The sequence below is a fragment of the Schistocerca piceifrons genome, chromosome 1 (genome assembly GCF_021461385.2).
Source record: "Schistocerca piceifrons isolate TAMUIC-IGC-003096 chromosome 1, iqSchPice1.1, whole genome shotgun sequence".
NCBI classification, from domain to species: domain Eukaryota; kingdom Metazoa; phylum Arthropoda; class Insecta; order Orthoptera; family Acrididae; genus Schistocerca; species Schistocerca piceifrons.
The window spans coordinates 917,627,813-917,648,717 of NC_060138.1; the positions used below are offsets into that span (position 1 = coordinate 917,627,813).

Consider the following 20,905-nt stretch of genomic DNA (forward strand, 5'->3'; position numbering starts at 1 on the left):
ATCAGTTGTCATCCTTTCCAAGTCAAACTTTCCCTTCCATACTGCCTTGGCATTTGAGGCAAATGTAATTGTTTGGATGCACCCTCTTTACAGCAATACATCACCATTCTCACCTCAGCCTTCACTGGCTGTAATTATCCAACCAGCCTAGTTCTCAAAAGCAGATTTCCTGGGCCATCACATCCAATCCTGGTACTGATGATCCCTCCAAAAAACAACTTTGGCGCACATCACTGGTCACTCAGTATTATCCTGGTCTGGAATGTATTAATCAGCTACTTCAACAACATCACGACTTCCTAAAGTCATGGCCTGAAATGAGATTTTGCCCACCACACCTGGAATAGCTTTTCGTCACCCTCCCAATCTCTGCAATATTCTTGCCACACCCTATGCTCCTTCTGCACCCTTCTCCCTACTCTATGGCTCCTACACCTGTGACTTATGCACCATCCTACCACCACCCATACCAGCCCTGTAACTGGGAAAACATATACTATCAAAGGGGGAGCCCCCTGTGAAATGAGACGTCATATACCAGCTTTATGTAAACACATTCGGGCTTGTACATCGGCATGACTACCACCAAATTATCAATTAGGATGAATGGGCATAGGCACAGTATGACTACCACCAAATTACCAATTAGGATGGATGGGCATAGGCAGAGGTTATATACTGCCAACACACAATATTGTGCCGCAGAGCATGCTCTACAACATGACAGTCATAACCTCGGTGCCTGTTTCACCACACACACACCATCTGGATTCTTCTCCCAGACAACAGTTTCTCAGAACTTTGTGTGTGGGAACTTGTGCTACAACATGACCCTGGTTCTTGCCACTCACCTGACCATAATTTACGTTAATTTCTTCTGTCTCAGCATTTATTCACAGTAACTACTCTTTTCTTCACTCTGTTTTAGTTTTATACATCTTTCATTGTCTTACCCATCTATTTTTCACTGCCCCCTACCATCTCTGCATTTAGCTTTTCACTCTTACTGACTCATTTACAATGTTTCAGCAATAATCTCTGTCATACATATTACCCTGTCTTCCACCTTTAAGCTCTCAGGTTTTCAAATCTTGTCTGATGCAGTCCCCAACAATCAGTGTTTCCTTCTCAACCCATCCGGTAAGTCCTCTGCAAGCTTGCCTAATTATAAGTGTCTTTTGTGTGTGTGCGCTGCCGCCACTTGGTGAATAGATTCTTTATCTATCCAGTTAAATTATTTTGTCAAATATTGATTGTTTTTGTTGTTGAATTATATGACACACTTAAGTATCCTTCATTTGAATTATCTATTACACCACTGTCCATTTTTATTACAGCACCTGACTGCATGCAATGCTTTAGATAAGTGGTGAGTAAGCATCCAGGGGTATATCCATGATGTCACAGAATGTATTAAGATTAAGAATAAGAACACAGACAGGGTAACATAAGATGGCTGTTAGTTTTTTTATGTTATTAAGAATTTTGTTAATGACACTATTCTGATTTTTTCTTTAAAGTATCTGACACAATTGCAAACCTATGAGAGATATAAAAAGCATGGGCCATAAATCTTATGATAAGAAATACTAAAATATTTTGGAATGAATGTGCTGAGATGGAAAGTCTGATAGTTGACATGCTTGTCTCACTTTTCATGGGTGTTCTTACAGGTAAGTATTTTGGCCTGTTGGGAACTCATTTTATTGATTTGCTGCAATGATATTACATCACACTGGTTCTTTTTGTGTATTATTGTAATGGTTTAAACAATATTGCACCTTAGTTGGATATTTAATTATCTGTTTTCTTCAATTTTATAAATATTAATTTAGTTATCTCGTACTCAAACTGGTTGGTCAGCACAACTACTTTAACAGAATTTGTGATCAATCATTTAGTATAATGTTTGAGTCAATTTGATATACAGATACATAAGATATTCATTTAGGTTAATCACTGTTTCCCTCAATTTTGTTTGTGAGTAACTGAATTCATAAAGAAAACATATTTCTGTTGAAAAGGTATTTATTATTAAAAACTTAATTGCACTGCTATCTTATAATACAATTTCATCACATACATAAGAAAATGTAATAACGGCACAGTTTAGTAACAAGAGCCATGTAGCTAAAATTGATGACAAATAATTCCACCAATATTGCTGCCATTAAGCACCAACAGGAAAAAGTAGGTTAACAAACTTTGTAGTTATGGCAACATGTTCTTTACAACTTCATTTCTATATGTAATCAAACCAGAATATCTGCTTATAGGAAGCAGAAAAATGTGAATAATTTAGTGGACAGATCTAGCAGTACACTGTTCAGCATGTTAGATGGCCCAAAGAAAGAAAGAAAGATATGATCCTTACTACAGTGCCAGTATATTTTTTTAGAATTATCTTCCCAAAAGGTGATTTTACATCAAGGGGTAAACTGACAAAACTGTCCAACATGTTCTAGTCCAGGAACTGTGTACATATCACCTAATGTCATGCCTAGGATGGTGTACTCAAATGACAAGAAACCCTCATCATCAAACTGTAGAATGAGGATAGTCATCAAATGCAAACATAATTAATGTCAATTAACATTCATGGCATACATATTAATACACACACTAAAAAGCTATTTTTAATGCCAAAATTAGAATAATTTTGTACAAATTTAAATTTGTGTACAACTTGATTGCTCTACAAATCGTTCAAGTATTCCAAAAAGAAAGTATGAGAATGGTTACTTAAGATTATACTATATAATCTCTTCAATATACCATTCTTAGAGACTTAAATCAAACTGATTAACTTATTACATTTTCATTAAAACAATAAATAACAGTTACTAACCCAGTGTCTTAAATTCATCTAAGACATCCAAGTTTGTACTTCCACTTAATAATATAAGACTGGTATGTTCTTAGAACAAACCATTTAGTACAGGGCATTGCCCATTACAGTTTACATAGCTCAACAAATTTCCAATAATACTCATGTAATTCAAGATGTGCCATTTATTTCTCTTTGTTTATTTCCTTGATTTTACAGCTGTTCATCCTGTCATGAGGCTAAATGTTTATGAAAGTCTGCCAGTTATGGGTGAACACAGAATATGGCCTCACTGGTCAGAAATTTTTTCTCTTAAAATAGAAATTACTGAGGAAAGTATTTTGTACTTTTGAAATTCTAAGAGTTAATGAGCTGTGTCAATGGCTGAATGGCACTTAATTAGGAGAATTTTTAAAAATCTTCACAAACACACATTTTTGTACACAAGACTCATCAACTACTGCAAAACTTGACATTTGCTCATTTTTTTCTTATATTGCAGAATGACATATACATATATAAAAATGTCTGTTGCGTACTATACAAGTCTTTTTCTTTCCAATGACTAAATAGAATATGTACAAATTTTAATAGTATATTTTCTGTGAACAAGCATTCACAATGCAGCAGGACTTGTCACACGTTCAGTATAATTAATATAAGTCTGAACTTATTATATTCCACAAATATTTATCACAAAATAAGTCAATGGGAAAAGGCTTTAACAAATTTTCTTAAAAAAGTAAATGTTGTGTTTAATTTTTCTTCAAATGAAATCATTGCAGTTCAAAAGGAATATTATTCAATTCCCAATAAAATAATTGCCAATTACACAATACAGTCAAATATCTTTAACACATTTTTAAATTTACAGGCACTTATTGAATCAGATTACTTCTGTCTATAAATGATGATGAATGATCTTATTGTGCACAACAATGTTGTCAAGCTGTGGCCATAACATCTTACTGACAAAACAGATATTACATTCTTACGTTTCTTCATAGATTTCATTATCAATGCGGCTGTTCTTCACTCCTGTCTTTCCAGTCCATGGGTAAACCTCAGGGCAAGCCTGGCAGGTACGCATGTATCTAACTCCAGATTTATGCCACAAGTTGCACACCTTTGGGTTGTTGCATTTCTTGGGTCTATCCTGTAACAAATACTTGCTCATTAGTCTTCATATATTCAAGCAGTTGTTAAATAAAATTAACCAGCCAATAACAAACACTAATAGTGTGAACTTAATGAAGAAAAGTGACAAAATGGAGTTGGAATAACAATCATACTTCCAAAAGTATGGATGTTCATTGTTCAATTAATGATAACGTGTAACAGACTACACTCATTATTAAGCTCTTGGACAACATGTTAATTCCTTGGAAGCTTAAGATCAAAGAGAAAACACTGAAGAGTATTACACTCCTTCCCTTTGCAGGACTACAATACCTTATTTTCTCTGAAGTTTCTGACAAAGAAATGCCATGCTCTTAAAAATGGAATTAGGTAACATTTTATATCTTGCAGCAGTGAGTCACTCTCTTAATATAAATGAAAAACAAAATTTAATACTTGAGCTTTCAGAATATTTCCAGTAGTTCCTTAGCAAGGAAAAGTAGATGAAGAAAAAAACAGGAAAGGGCAATGAAATGTGTCCATGGCAAGCAGGGAGGGACTCATCACTCACTGGGTCAGTGGAGAGGAAAAGCAGGTGGAAGTGAACATTGGCTAACATTGTACAGCACTCATCATGAGCTGCAAATAAGCAATGGCTGAAGACCCAGGACTGAAAAGAACGAGAAAAATTAAAGTGATGCAAATAAAAAAATAGGAAAATTAGGATACTGAATAAATGGATGAAAAGCAAAAGAAAAAAGTGATCAAATAGTCCACAGGTGTAATGTTGGTTAATAGTGTCCAGCAGGCACAATATTTTGACAATCTGACTTGTCACCATTGGTCAGGTGCACTGATGAACTGGCCTCCTGGGACCACATGGCCAGCTTATATCCCCCCTTCCTCCCACCCTGTGAGCTGTTCTGTGAACAGTGTGCACCCTAGGGCACATGTCGGTGCCCAAGGAGGTTACCGTGTTGCTGACTGTGGCCGACGATGCTCAGCAGGGCACCTGTGAAGTGGTAACATGGGTGTAGTTACTTTGTTCACCCTCACTGTCAGAAAATTGTGTATGCTGAGTGTCTTCTTAATCACACCCAGTGCTGGTTTCCAAGCTGTGCTGATGCTATAGCCAAAGCGCCAGTTAATGAGATCGCCTCTGGTGTGTATTCCAAAAGCCTCTCTAATGACATTGTTCCAATACTTGGAACTTTGCACTAAAATACTGATAATGTTCATATTCCATTGCATGGGTCTCAAACAAACAGTGCTCTGTGACAACTGACTGATTATGATGCATCAGTCAAGTGTGCCACTAGTTTTCTTCGCAGTGACCTTTGACAGCATGCACTGTTTGTCCAATATATTTCTTGCCACACTGGTACAAGGACAGGAAAAGGGCAGATGACATCCGGTCTGTGACGAAGGTTAATGACATCTTAGAGAGAGTAGGTTCCTTGAAATGGCAGTGGGCTGGCCACGTTGCAAGAAGAAAAGACAACAGATGGACAAAGCTAATACTGGAGTGGAGTCCGAGAGAGCACTGGAGGCCTAGAGGAAGACCACCAGACAGATGGGACAAAGACATCAAGAAGATCGCTGGTGACACCTGGCAGAGAACTGCCCAAGACCGTCCCACTTGGAGAAGACTGCTGAAAGCCTACCTGAATCCACAACTCGAAGAGGCCACATCATCTAATGATTGAATTGGCTGATGATGCTGATGATGACACTGGTACAAAATATGGTAAACACCAGCCTTCTGTAAACCGAGGTCATCTTTGACTCAATAATGACTATGTATTATTGGGCGGGCAAAAGACAGTTCTTACTTGGTGCTTTTGCAGTATGACCTGACAGTGCACAAGTTTATGGTAAAAAGGCAGTGGCTGCCACTTTCTCTGTTACTTCATCTGTCTCCAAAGCACTGTAGTGGAGGGGTGCAGAGTGTGGCTAATCTGTCATTCTGTGAACTATTTCTTTGAAAAACAGTTCTGAGGAATACTCTCTACATCTGATATTGTGCATGCCCTTTATACTAGTGTTTTTAGTACTCCATTCCATGTTTTTAGTACTCCATTCCTCTGCACAGGTTGATGGCAGCTATCTGGTGCAACACGGATCAGTGTGTATTTTTTTTCCAATACACACAATAGCCCTGGGTGCCATCAGCTCTTTTCTTGACATGGCTTTGGTCTCCATACCAAATTTAATGTTGTGATGAATGAAGTTCAGATGTATGAGGAAGCCATGGCATTTGTCCCTTCCACGAGGTCAGATGAATGTGTAATCAGCTTAATGGAAAAAGCAAGTAGGTTTCCATTTGGATGACTTCAGGGTTCCTTGAAGTGCTCCATACACAAATTCACAATCATCGTGACTCCCTCTGTCAGTTCATAGCATTTTCCATTAAACAGAAAATACTTGGAAAAGTTGGTAGTCTTATCATCAAATATCTGACCAATGAGTTCAAGTGATTCACACAGAGGAAACCAGGTGGAAAGCCAGTTCATTCATTTTGGCAGGAAAGAGGAGCAGACTGAATGAAATGGATATATTCCAGCATTAAGTTTAACACTACTCAGTAGCCTGGATTAAGGGATACACATTACAATAGGGGGAGAAGCAAACCAAACAGCGGCTGAGATGTGGAAGAGAGCAAATTTAGAAATTGAGGAATAGAGGAAAACCTGAGAAGCAATTTGAAAATTGAGTAATGGGGGATACAGAGGCTGGAATAAAACAATAGGTGAAACTAAAATGTTTGTCAACTAAGAATGGTGGTGGGAGAACAGTAAGCACTGAAACTTGTATAATTCTGTGACGTGCCTGTGCTGAGAAAAGGAAGAATCCAGATCGCCTTCCTGGCTAAGCAGGACCAAGTCCACAGCTTTTGTGTCCAGTGCATGCTCTGCAACTGAATACTGTTTGTTACTAGAAATAGTCTTTGTTTATATCCTTGATCTATATAGCAGCTTACTGATCATGCATCACAGGAAGATGAATCATAGTGGCACATCAGCTGATATGTAACATGATGTTAACACCAGCTATGGAGATGTAGTACATGAATACAAAAAATTGCAGTTACAAGGGTGGCAGACCATTTGGAGAGCAAATTGCTTAAGAAGGGCAAAAGTTTGGCCAAGATTTTAAGGAGTACAGGAGTGATGAAAAGTTCTTTTTGGTGGTGTATGGGGGAGTAGTGTGTAAAATATGCTTAATTTAATAGTATGTCTTCAGAATATCAAGGCTTTGTCAGAAATGCTGGTTAACATGCTCCAAGTTAAGGTAGTATTGTTTCACAAACGGCACTCCTTAAGGATACTTGTTTACACAAGTTTCATTATAGACAGGCCAGTTTATAACAGCTGAATCATCTTTTTAATGTATATCTTGATTCATTCCACTTTCTTTGTTGTTAATCTACATGATAGAATCTACAAAGTATGATGAATGAACAGGGTTTACTCAATCAAAATCACTAGTTTTGGAGTTGCTTAAGGTAGCAGTTTTAAGCTAATTCTGAATCAGAACCAGACAAGAAGTAATGGTTGTGCTTTGCATTTTTACACTGAAGAAGTACATAAACAGATACTTGAACAGTGACTGCAACAACAGGAAGGAAGAAAGTTTTTCGTGTCATAAGAATGATAACTTTAATAGTGCAAGTATAGTCTTTGTTCTTTGGGTTGCTATATACTGCAATATGGATCTGACAATTGGTGAAAAGAACATCAACACAGAGAAAGGTGACATCAAACTCCAAAAAGGTTACTGAATCTTATCAATTAAGAAGTTCTGATAAATTCCGAAGCAGAATTACATCATGGGTCAAGATGAGGAAAGTGTCTTGAATGTAACTGAATCAGAAGTATGGATGAGTGCTCAGGAAATTCAAAAATCAATCCAAAGTGACATATAAAGTGACTGATAAAAAAGAGAGCCATTCTGTTTACTGCTGGGGACTGATGAAGTCTCGGGTCTGCTTAGAGGAAGGCACTGCCTGAGGAAATTTTTAGCAATAGCTATATCATATATGCAGAAAATTTTGATATACAGGGGAATAGATAAGTGATCTCTAGCAAGGCGTATGAGTGGGAATTAAGGGACACAGATTCTGGATGACCCCATTAATGAATAATAAGTGCAAAAACAAAAAGAATCTTACAATCAATACACCTCAGATAATAACCAAGGTAGAAATATGTTCAATGACAAATCAAAAAGTTTTTTGTGATGAATTTGTTCTATTAAATGTTCTTGGAGCACTTCTCACATTAATTATTTATGACACACTCAGCTTTTGACAATATGCAACAGTTAGAAAAACATTTTACTGTTGAAGAAGTAATGGAATCACAGAGAAGGTCTGTACCTGATGTAACTGTGTCCACTGTGACTAGATATTGCATTGGCACCAATGATGAAATGTCACTCACAGCATCTTTGTTTCCACCACACTGTATAGTAGAGGGCAGACTACCGTGCAAACTCTCAGTACTAATTGCCCACTTCCACACATTGCTGAGTGTGAATCCCATGCAACTAATAAAGTTCTAATTTTCACGATCTCTTTGATAACTGTGTAATCCCTGTCTTCTCAAACACAATTTTGTGCTTGTTCATACGACTGTCTTCCACAACAGCAGATTTTTTTAATTTCTGTACTTGATATGCAATCGGTGTTTGGTACAGCACTGGGAAATGGTTTGAACAGACCATCCCAAGTAGTTACTGCCACAATCACAGGAAATACTGTAAACAACTAGGACTCTGAAATCATGACTATATCCTTTACAGGGCACATCGTCTCTTGGATTTTCCTAGGCAGTCAAAAGACAGTTTTAGTTCCACATCTGTTTAAGATTCACTCTATTTTATTCAATGTTGTTCCACGAGACAGAAGGAACATCATGGATTTTTTTCTCCCAGCCCCAGTATTTTATTGGACATTGAAATGATACAGGCAATCGGTACATACCCCAGAGCCAGCCATCTTGTTCTTTGCACCACACTTGTTGCCCAAACATGACTACAATTTGATGTTTGTACCAACAAAAACAGTACTTTAAAGCAACCAAAAATTACAGACCTTCACACTTCCCGAGGCAGGTACATCAAGTTTATAACAGTGGTGTTAGCCATACTTTGTGTCAATCTTAACGAGTAGGTGTTTTGGCTGACAAGTAACCTTCTCTGTCATATTTCCGACCACAGTTGAACTTATAATTTCTTGTGTTTAAAATGATTTAGCTTGGTGCTGAAGGTAAATTGACTGCTGGTTTTTACATATCAGCGTTTCTCTAGTTCTCTAGTATTAATGTAGTACAGGTGTGTTACTGAAGAGGTATTTTAAAATTTTCAGAAATGCCACTTTGTCGTGGATGTTGATATAAGCCAGACAACCTCTGCTATATCAGTGGGAAGTTCACCTTTGTCAGAAATAGGAAGAAAATTTCAACAGGCATAAAGAAAGCATATAAACATTACTTTGGAGTAGAGATAGGAGACCAAGATAAAGAATGGGCACCACATTTCTGTTGAGATACATGTTACTGCAAACTAATTCAGTGGTGGAAAGGTAAAGAGAATGTGGCGTTGTTCGCTGTGCCCATGGTGTGGAGAGAGCCCAAGCACCACGTTACTGACTGTTATTTCTGTCTAACAAAAATTCAGCATTGTACAAACAAAAAATCAAAGAGGTACATAGTTTACCCAGATCTGCCTTCAGTGAGAATGCCAGTGCAGCATTCTGACAGCCTTCCAGTACCTTCAAGAACTCCAGGTCAAATTCAGAGTGACAGTGAACTAAGTAGTACTGAAGAAATCACAGATGATGATCCTTTATATCACTGCACAAGTGAGTCATCATCACATTTGTTAACACAAGCAGATTTAAATGATTTAGTACGTGATCTAGGACTAAGTAAACAAAAGGTGCAGCTGCTTGGTTCAAGACTCCACCAAAGTCCTAAAATCAGTGTGTTCAGGCACAGAGAACATGCCTTTATTTCCTATTTTGCTACTGACAGAGCACTGACATTTTGCAATAATGTTGCTGGCCTAATGAAAGTGCTGAACTTCACCTATATTTCACAGGAGTGGAGACTTTTCATAGATGTGTCAAAGACAAGTCTCAAGGGTGTTTTGCTCCATAACGGAAATAAAATACTCTCTGTTCCACTAGCTTACGCCAGCTTAACCAAAGAGAATTGCGAATTCATACAAATGATGCTAAATTCATTACAATACAACAAATACAAATGGAAAATATGTGCAGATTTCAAAGTAATTGCTATAGTACTGGGAATGCAATGAGGCTACACAAAGTATGCCTGTTTTCTTTGTAAGTGGGAGAGTCAAGACAGAAATTCTCACTACAAGAAAAAGAAATGGCCTAGGCAGAGATGGAAAGTGAGCGAAAAGAATGTACAACATGGAAGTCTGGTAACTCCTGAAGATATACTACTTCCACCACTTCACATCAAACTTTGCCTAATGAAACAATTCATAAAGGCCATGGATCCAACAGGCAGTGGGTTTGCATATCTAACTACCAGATTCCTCCGTCTTTCAGCTGCAAAAATAAAGGAAGGTGTATTCGTGGGCCCACAAATCAAGGAGCTGCAGAAAGATGCAAATTTTGAAGCATGTTTAACTAACAAAGAAACGACAGCATGGGACTGTTTCAAGATGGTGTCAGAAAACTTCCTCAGAAGAAGAAGAGCTACTAACTACAAAGCAATGGTGGACGACATGATCAAAGCATATCAAGATCTGGGGTGCAATATGTCTTTGAAGGTACATATGATGGACTCTCATTTGGATTACTTCAGAGAGAGTTGTAGTGACATATCGGATGAACATGGCAAAAGATTCCATAAAGACAGTTCTACCATAGAAATACATACCTTCTATGTTAGCAGATTATTGCTAGAATATCATTTGAGAGAAGAAAGATTCACAATACAAGGGAAAAAAGTGATGTGCATTACAATACAATGGCTCATTTTTTTGTCAATTTTCTGTAATTTCTTGTGTCAAATAAATGCTACACAGCATATACACAAAGATTACAGTCATAAAAACATGAATTTGTTTATTGAATTTCACCTCATGTTTGCTGCACCATATCAGAAACCGAGCAGAGAAATAAAATTGCGATTGCTCTTAAACTATCCCTGACAGGAAAAAACTAAAAACAGTTTGAATTCAGCACTCGAAGTACAACTAGGATTACAAAGAATTTTTTTTTCAGAAAGAGAAAAAAAGTTTTTTTGTAGAATAGTGTTATCTACATTATTTATCAAAACGCATAAAGATTTGTCCTGTAACAATAGAAAACATGCATGGCTCATTGAATGGCAGTCCTGATTTTATTTACATGTTAAGGTATATTGGATAATCACTATAGTTCAGTCTTTGTACCAAACGTAAAATGCATCTTACAGAAACCAAAAACCGCCTACATTATTCATAAAGAAATGTGAGCAGTTCCCTATAACATTACAAAAATGGCTCACTTATTGGCACTACTGATCTAATTTACAGTTTAAGACACAGCAGTTGACAACTATAGTTTGGTATTAGTACCAATGTGAAATAGCACTGTAAAGAAATCAAAAATTGTATTATTTCTCAGAATATGAAGAGATGTTGTCATTACTGGTGTAATTTACGGGTCAAGGTACACGTGATACCAAAAACAAACTTTAGTTTCATCTTTGTGCTGAGCTGGGGCAAGGGACAATGGAACCTCAGACTAAGTGCCACAACGTTATTTCCAAGACTAATTGCCTTATTATTAGTTAAAAACTTGAGTTAGTTTGACTAAAACTGAGGCATCACCTGCCAGAGTTTGATGATTAGGTGGCATAGTATGAGGTGATCAGAGCAAAAGTAAAATTACCGATTGCTCTTGGCTGGAAGTAGTGTTATATAGCATTTACACAAGCACTGTGTCCTGTGTTTTAGGGATTCCAATACTGGGCAAGCTGGCTCTGATCACTGGATATGTTATACCATGATCATTGAACTCTGACAGGAGGTACATGAAAACCCACTGTTACACTTTTCAAGAGACTTGAAAAAAATGGTGTAAAATTCAGAAAATAATGTTTTAAGTAATAAAAGTTATGTATAGGATACCCCCTTACATCTGTGCACTTTGTGTATCATAGATATACATAACAGACATCAAAGTACTTGTCAGGAACTTGTTTATTTTCTAATAATGATTTGTTATCTAATAAAAACAGTAGATGTAACTGGAACTGGTAACTGTCTAGGAAGTACAAACATTTGACTTAATTTCATACATCATAATCAGTGTTTTTGGAAAGCCTACAACAGTCATTCATCACATAAATAATGAACCACTGCACCAGTTATGTAGTTTTTCATGGCTAGCATGACACATTTTGAGAATTTATTCTTGTTGTCAAAGCAAATATTTACATATGTATTTTGTGCGATGTTTGTGTATGTGATATTTTGCATATCTTACACAGTAACTGTCTTTTTGAGGTTATCAGGTACTATGCCTCCTCAGATATGTAGGAAACCACATGCATGCAAACTATCACTCACATTAAATTGTTTGTGAAAGATCGCAAAAAATACTTTGTAAATATTTGAACTTGGCAATGAGAATAAATTTTCAAAACACATCTTGCTAAGCATGAAAAAATATGTAACTGGTCCTGTGTTTAAACCAAAAACATTTGAGTAACACAAAGTGACCGAAGGTGACAATTAGCGCTACAAATGGCCAAACAATGAAACACGCTAAATATGGTTTGAATAATGCAAAGGTTTCGAGATGATCACAACAATTATGAAGCTGGTCATGCACAGTACAGGCAGTGTGGAAATGGTTGTGATTGGTGTTGATACCTTTAATTGAACAAACCTAGGTACTTCCATCAGCCACCACACCAAGTAACACTTCACAGCAGGAGGAGATAAAGTACGAATTATTCTGATTTGTATCCATTTACTGGTTCAGATCTGCTGAGTAAAATGCCCTGGTGTCAAGAAACTCCACCAAGTAATGTCTGTAAACACTACTTGATGGCCAACATCATTTCACATCATTTACATCAGTTCTTTTCTCCACAAACATATTTTCATAAAGCATAAATGGTGAGAAAATTGTAAGTTTGTTGATGCAAAATTGGGTGCAAATTAATATTAATGGAAACAATAAAAAAATGTCATAAATGGTGGGAAAACGTTAATTCTGGGTACATAAAAGTGGAGTTATACTTTATTGGTTTTAGCTGAACAGAGATGAGTTTTTGTGAATACTAAAAGGCAATTTATATGTGAAAATAACACAGTGGCACTTAATTTGGTGTCAGTTGTGCCTTGCGTAAAGTGAGTACAGAGATCAAACTACAGGCATTGCAAAGTGTACCTTAACCTGTAAGTTCGATCAGTAGTTGGCAGTAAGTGAGCCATGTGTGTTTTTTACTGTTACAGAACAAATCTTTAAACATTCTGATAAATAATACATGCAATTTTTGGTTTCTTTAACGCGCTTTTTTACTTTGATACAAAGATGGAATGCAATCATCAGGAAGTGTTCATTAACCTGCAAGTAGATCAGTAATGCCAAAAAATGAGTAATTAGAGAACAAATCTTTATGCATTTTGATAAATAATACAGATGTAGTATTGTTTCTCTGAAGTGCCTTTTTAAATTCGTACAAAGGCTTGTGTCTAATTAGCAAACTGAGGGACACTTGGACTGACCCACTGAGACAGACCACAAGCAACTAGTAGTTTTTGAAACAAAGATATTAATCTGAGTATTAAAAATGGAAAATAATCAGAAAAAAGTGAAGGAATAGTGCTACTTTGAAACAGAAATTACAGAGTGTGGACAAACATTGATATTAAGTCATGTGGATCAGTCTTCTCTCTTTCAAAATATTTTTCTACTAATGTCTAATGACAGCAATTGGAAATACTACTCTGCCACATAAAAGATCTATCAAGAGCAATACTGACAATACATTACAACATATTTTAGCCACACTGCTTATAAGTATTTCTGATTTGCTTATTTAATATCTTTGAGACTTGGTCAGCTCCAGAAAGACTTACTGCGTAGTTACACTGGAACGGTGGGAAGTTCTTGATCTCTGAAAGTGGTGTAGGTTGTCGTACCCACTGTATGGCTTGCCAGTTTGTCACCAGCCAGACATCATCCATTGCAACTATTGTGTCAAGGAATGCTTCGAAACCTTCCTTGTGATGAGGCTGTGTGAACCATGCTGCATGATAGAATAATCCAAATGGTGCCCTACAAAATATCAATTTAATATGAGCATTTTGTTATAAATGATCTCCAAACAAAGCATTGTGACACTGGTTTGCTGACTACATCATACATATACTATTTTTGTTGTAGCTTAAATATCTTACATTGTATCAAATACACTATATTTTGCATTAAAATTTGGTTCCAGAGACAAAAATGGTATGCATGAATTTTTATGAACTATCTGAATAACTTGGAAAATAATTTTTTGTGATACATCACTGCAGAAAAGGTATCGAAAGACTTTGAAGAGTAATAGCCATTGTAAATACATTTCAACATCTATTGTCATTACTTACACCATGATTTACATTTACATCACATACTAAGATCTACAGCCCCTGGTGGTGTAAAAAATTGAGCTCCTAAATCAATGCAATCAAAAGATATGGCTATTTATGTCTTACATTCATTTGCTGTCCGACTGTTTGTCTTTCCATCTGTTAAGATACTTTTTTCTGAGGAACGAGTGGACATATCAAGTTTAAATTTATGTCACACACTAACGGTATGGTTTATCGTACCTCAGTAGTGTAAAATGTTAAACGTATAAGTCAATGCAGTCAAAAGATTGCCAATTGTCACATATTTTGATACTTGCAAATTCACTTGTTAAAACCTATAGGGTACTATACCTATAGTCCTGTTGGCCTCAAATCATGAAATTTGTAAAGAAGCAATGTTTTACAGTACAAGTAATGGAAAAAATTCAGAACATTGTTAACTTTTAATCATATAACACAAAAAAATATTTCTTTTGTCAATTGTTATCCAAATCAAAAATTAAAATTAAAACATTCTTGGAAGTCCTGGAACTGATATGTTGTCAGTATCATTGTTGACAGCAGACAAAAATTGTCATGATTCTTTGTGGCTGGTTGCTGTCCTAACACCATTAACATTTGTCTAAAAATCTCTAGCCTAAAAAAGAATTACCTGAAGAACTACATGAAACATGATGTGTTTGATGATAAGTTCAGAACATACTGTAAGTCTTATTGTACTGTCAACAAAAAGAATTCAGCAAGCAAAAATTATATAATGATAAATTAATAAAAAAAATCATATAATGATAAATTAATAACAGAATCCAAAAATAAAAATAAAGGCCTTTGGAAAGTTATGAAAATGGAACATGGTACAAACAAAGCTTTGAAACTGAATCTAAATGATGAGTCAACATAAAACCTAATAAAGAACTGCCATAGAGCCAGTACTCAACACCCAAGAATTGCGGGGAATACATTGTAGAGTCATTAACTCTTATAATTAATGCATCCTTTAATAATGGACTTTTCCCAGGCCTCCTAAGGGTTGCTAAGTTACACCACTCTGCAAGATGGGACCAGGATATCATGTAGCTAATTACAGGCCAGTAGCACAACTCAGCACATTTTCAAAAATATTTGAGAAACTGTTTTACAACAGATTAGAAAGTTTTATTAACAGATTCGCTTTAATATCAGAGCAGCAGCATGGATTTAGAAAAGTTAAAACAACAACCACAGCAGTGTATGAATATTTCACACAACCTTAAAATCATTAGATAACAAAGAAATTACTACCGGTATTTTTTTTTATTTCTCTAAAGCTTTTGACATTATTGACCACACCATAATCCTTAGAAAGTTAGCTAATAAAGGTGTGAGAAGAACTGCAAACCAATGGTTAGAATCATCTCTATCAAACAGAGTGCAAAAAGTTGATATGAAATTTGAAAAAAAGAATACTAATGTCCATCAGTGAACTGTGCACTCCTCTGAGAAAATGCCTGTTAGCTATGGTGTACCACAAGGCTTAATCCTGGGACCCATACTGTTTCTGATACATATTGATGAACATCATTCCAACCCTTCAGTAGCATGGATGTGTGGGTAGGATCATTTTATCCAAGATGGTGCTCCTCTGCACATTGCACAACCAGTGAAGTGGCTGCTGCAGAGACATTTCAGAAAAGCCAAAATTATCACCCATCATTTCCTTACAACCTAGCCGTCCAGATCACCAGATCTTAATCTGTGTGACTTCTGGCTGTGGGGCTTTCTGGAAGATGTCATGTTCAGTGCTCCAATTACAAACATAGATGAACTGATGGCACACATTGCGCAACGCATTCTGGATGTAACCCCAAAGGCACTGTTGTGGCACATGCTGTTTCTCGATTTCAACTTGTGGCAGGAAACAGTGCACACCGTATTTTGAACATATCTTGCGCCTGTCTCATGACAATTAGAAACTGATGTCATTTTGCTTTTCCTGAAATTCTTGGCCTCAGAACACTTAGAAACTGATTTTTCTCATCCATTGTGGTACAACCTTGCAAAACTAACAGTGCCACAACTGTTGACTGCCAAACTTGCTTAGTTCATGCACATTGGACAGTACAGGTGGTGTAATGTACAACACTAACAGACATAGTCTTATTCATTTGTCATTTGTAGCTGACACCATTTACATTGAGATGCTTACAGCAGCATCTGTTACTAAAATTTTTGTTAAATATTTTTCCATAATGTTTCCCCTCGTGTCAATACTATGCTGTTTAAATTTTACATCATTCCGAGCAATGGTCCTCTTTCTACATCAATTTGAAATTGGACCTTTAATTATGGACACTCTGCAGTTTATTCCTCAAATCTGACATGACTGAACTTCCAACATCAAATTCATCATAAAGGTAGTTAAATAGTTTGGCATCTTGAGATCTTCTGTGCTTTCTTAGATCTTGTTTGAAGGTACACTACTATAATCTTTTTCAATGTCAAAAAATGTTATCACAATATTCTTTCCATGTTGCTGGTACTTTTCAGTCAGTATTCTTATCACAAAGATAAGATCCATAGTGCTGTAATTCTTCTTGAACCCATGTAGCTCCTTCTCGAGAAGAGGCACCACTATTTTCCTAAGTCTCATTTTTTTTTTCAGTAACTTTAGAGTATATGTGATAGTGTGACGCCCCTGTAGCTATTGATCATTCTTATGTTCAAACTTCATCCTCTGCCTGATTCTCTTTTTTTATTTATGCTCTCCCATATTTTCATTGGCCAATCCTTCACATCCACTGAATGACATCTGTCGCTGAATGAAATCTTTCTTATTCTTAGTATCCTGTGTCTACCTTTCCTCTTGCCAAAGATGTTTACCTTTTTTCTGTCTTCATGGATTATTTAGAGCATACTATACAAAAACAACTAAGTCTAAAGAGTCAGTGAACAATGTTTCCAGTGCCACTGGCTGGATTTACAATTTTGAATGTTTTCTTTTATCTTTGTAATTCCAATTTACAGTTTAAATAAGGACAAATATTTGCTTGGAATAATTTCATACCAATGGATGATTCAGTTGACGAAAGCCTGCCTCTATCTAAAAATCAACATACAGCATAAATTACGCAATGATTTCTTATGACACAAATATCTGTCAGGACATAAAAAAACAACACAGAAAAGTTGGGAACACAATACCTGTTAGTTGTATAATGTCTCTCAAAATTTTTTATGAGCATTTTATAGACACCATCAGCAGTTGGAGGGTTGCTGCATGCATCACCCATAGAACATCGTCCACCGTTGAGATCCTGCCACATTACCATGGGGACTTCCCAGACACCTGTGAACAATCAGATGTTTGTTTATTCACTTCTCTTTTTGAGAGATACTCTGTGACAATGGCATGGACACTATGTAGAGGGAGAGAGAAGAGCAAACGTGCTAGCAAAGGTACATTCTGTAGAATGAAGCAGGTGAAGAAATCCAAAAGGTCTCTTTTTCTAACTCCATATTCTATAGGACAAAGATGGATCAAAAATGATTTTGGTCTCAAAGTCAGCTTTTCCATCACCATTACCATTACTAAAATTTCAACATAATATCACATGTTTTACTGGACATTAATTAAGGCAAATATTTCCAAAAACAATATCACAGATGAATTATGGTATCACTTACCAGGATAAGATCGTGTTGGACAAGGTGGAATCATACAGTCATGGAATATCTTGTAATCAAGAGTGTAAGGCCAACTGGGTGGGCGGTTTTCATACACAGGCATTGAAGAATCGTATGTGAAGTTTAAGTCATAGAGCATCTTGAACATTTTGTTACCACCAATCTGGAAAGGTGTAAAACAGTTTTAAGCATTTAAATAGATAACTACTCAAAAAATAGGAAATATTATCCTTATTCCACATTGATTATTGTGACAATGTGTATTTCATAATGTGATATGAACAGTACTTTTGCAGACAATTTGATCCATTAACATTATTTTCACTGCAAAATAAGGGTCTGCCAGAAATATGACTAGTCAGTTACCTCTTAAGCCAATCTCAGTGGTCTGTATACATGTGTGACACATTTGAAATCAGACCGTGTGATTTTTAGAAATTTGCTTTACTATGGACAGTGTTTGAGAAAAAAAGGATTGACAGTCTACGGCAACTGAATCACAAGAAACTGGAGAATGACTGAAAGACATAAATTTAAAAAAATGCTGCCACATCTTTTGGCTTTCAAAGGTCTCTTCTTTGGGAAAAAGGGAAAATAGCAACAAATTCAAATCCATTTTTTGCTCACGATACATAATTTCAAGCGCATGGGCAATGTCAACAAAATATTATTACAGCATGCTGTTTCCATGAAAGCTGGTCAGCTGTGTATAAAACCAAAAATTTACCTCTCAAACTGGTCTTTGATAGAATCTCATCATTCACAATATTTTGTCTACTTGGATCACTCAGTTTAAAGTGAATAATACTTGTGTTTTGTATGTTAACTTTTCAGATGTCTCATTTAGGGTGAGCTTTTGCCTTTCAAATTAAGTTTTGAACCTCTTCAATAAGACTGGGCTCAGTGTCTGCACAACAGGCCTGGGCTTTTTCATCAGCATACACAGTTATCAGATTCTTATTATTGAAAGAACTTGGTAAATCATTTTTATAAAATATGAACAGGAATGTACCTAAAATGGAGCCCCAAGGCACAGCAAAGTCTATATTCCTTATTCTTTACCATCTCCACTACAGTACTTTTGCATTGTCATGTATAATTTCTGTACACCATTATCAACCTCTGAAACACTTTTCCAGTGAATGTATGAGCTTTCCAGGGACACCACCCATTGCAATTTTTGATAACAGTGCACCATGATATACTCTGCTGAAAACTTTGGAGAAGTTTTCAAGAGCTCCTGCCACCTGGGTCTTTTAATTTATTTTTCCAAATACATAATGGACAATCTGTTGATGAAACACTAAATGAATGATCAGCTGACATCTGTGACTCTCAACACATCTGCTGTTACTGTGGTGAGAACGAATTTCTAATTCTTTACAAACAGAATAAATATGAAAGAATACCACACAGGAAAAAGTAGCGTAAAGTTCTGTAATTGCAAATGAATAAAATAATATCTAACCTGAGCATAGTGGTTATGATAAAAATCACCACATAAAATGGAAAAATATGTGCAACTACAGCATGGCGGCATTGCTCATTGCATCTCTCTCTCTGGTCAAGCTGATCTTGAGTCATAGCTCAGATCATGGAAACAAGTTTCACTATATGATCTGTTTGCCAAAGAAGAAATTGTTTCTCCTAGGAATACAGAACAGACAAGAGGGGAAAAAACAGGTGTAAATGCAGTGAAGTAGAAGAAGAATTCATTTTGTGTATTGGATCTGAGTTGCTCTTCCAGGATCATACAACAGCACACACAATTTTTGTTATGATGATTATTAGCTGTGGTAATGTTGGCTTCAGGCATACGTTAACTTCACCTTCATCTTTGAACTTCTTAAACTGAATTCTCAAATTTTCCATCTAGAACCTTTGCTGGCTGTAACCACTTAGACCAAACACTATACTGCAAGTACAGTTCCCTCCGTGTTCAACAATAATGCATGACACTCATTGTCAGAGGCTGGTTCCGAAGTTTAACCAGAATATTCAGATAACTCATCAGAAGAATAATGGGAACAAGGCAGTGGAACCCAACCATTTTATGATTACTTACACAATATTAAGAAAAGGACATCTGAAGCCTGCTCTAATGAATGAAGGAAAACTCCAGAACAATTAGAAAAACTCCTGTCCAAATAATTTTGTGTTACGGAGGCTGTACATATCATATCAGAATAAGAATGTGATATTAGAAAATGCTCTCATAAGATAATCAGTTGACACAGGCATACTGATTATGAACATGGAATGAGGTGAAGCTCAAAGACTGTGAAGCTACACACACTACCCAATACATCAATGAAGGTGAAGATGCAAGAAAAAAAGCTACAACCTTACAAATCCCATTACCCAGACACTTTTTCACTAACTATGTGAACAAATGTTTGTGACTCTATGACTCACTTTGACCTGGAATAGCTGTTAAAAAAGTGAGTAAACTGTTATCAAACTGAGAGCAGTACAATACCATCCAGTTGATATTGTATACTATAAATATGAGGACTGTAAATAAATCCTGAGAGACCCAAGAAAATACCTGCAGATGGTTGTTTCCTAAAGTTATACAAAGGTTTCCTTGAAGTTAATATGGTAAAATCAGATCAATTACAAAATTTTTTAGTAGTTCTCCCTAATCACCATCATTGCTTTTCTGACAGGAGTTGCTTATGA

At 36.3% G+C, this 20,905-nt stretch overlaps 1 protein-coding gene across 11 annotated transcripts in view; it reads right to left on the reverse strand.

Moving 5' to 3' along the window:
• Nucleotides 1-2,010: 2,010 nt before the first annotated feature.
• LOC124717168 overlaps nucleotides 2,011-20,905 on the reverse strand; it is a 344,543-nt gene continuing 325,648 nt past the window's right edge. For all 11 annotated transcript variants that reach the window (XM_047244021.1, XM_047244012.1, XM_047244004.1 and 8 more), the window contains 4 exons: nucleotides 18,224-18,386; nucleotides 17,741-17,885; nucleotides 14,060-14,258; nucleotides 2,011-3,983 (listed from right to left, as the gene is read on the reverse strand). In XM_047244021.1, the coding sequence (XP_047099977.1) occupies nucleotides 3,819-3,983; nucleotides 14,060-14,258; nucleotides 17,741-17,885; nucleotides 18,224-18,386 (672 nt within the window). In that variant the 3' untranslated portion in view covers nucleotides 2,011-3,818. The remainder of the gene's footprint in view (nucleotides 3,984-14,059; nucleotides 14,259-17,740; nucleotides 17,886-18,223; nucleotides 18,387-20,905) is intronic.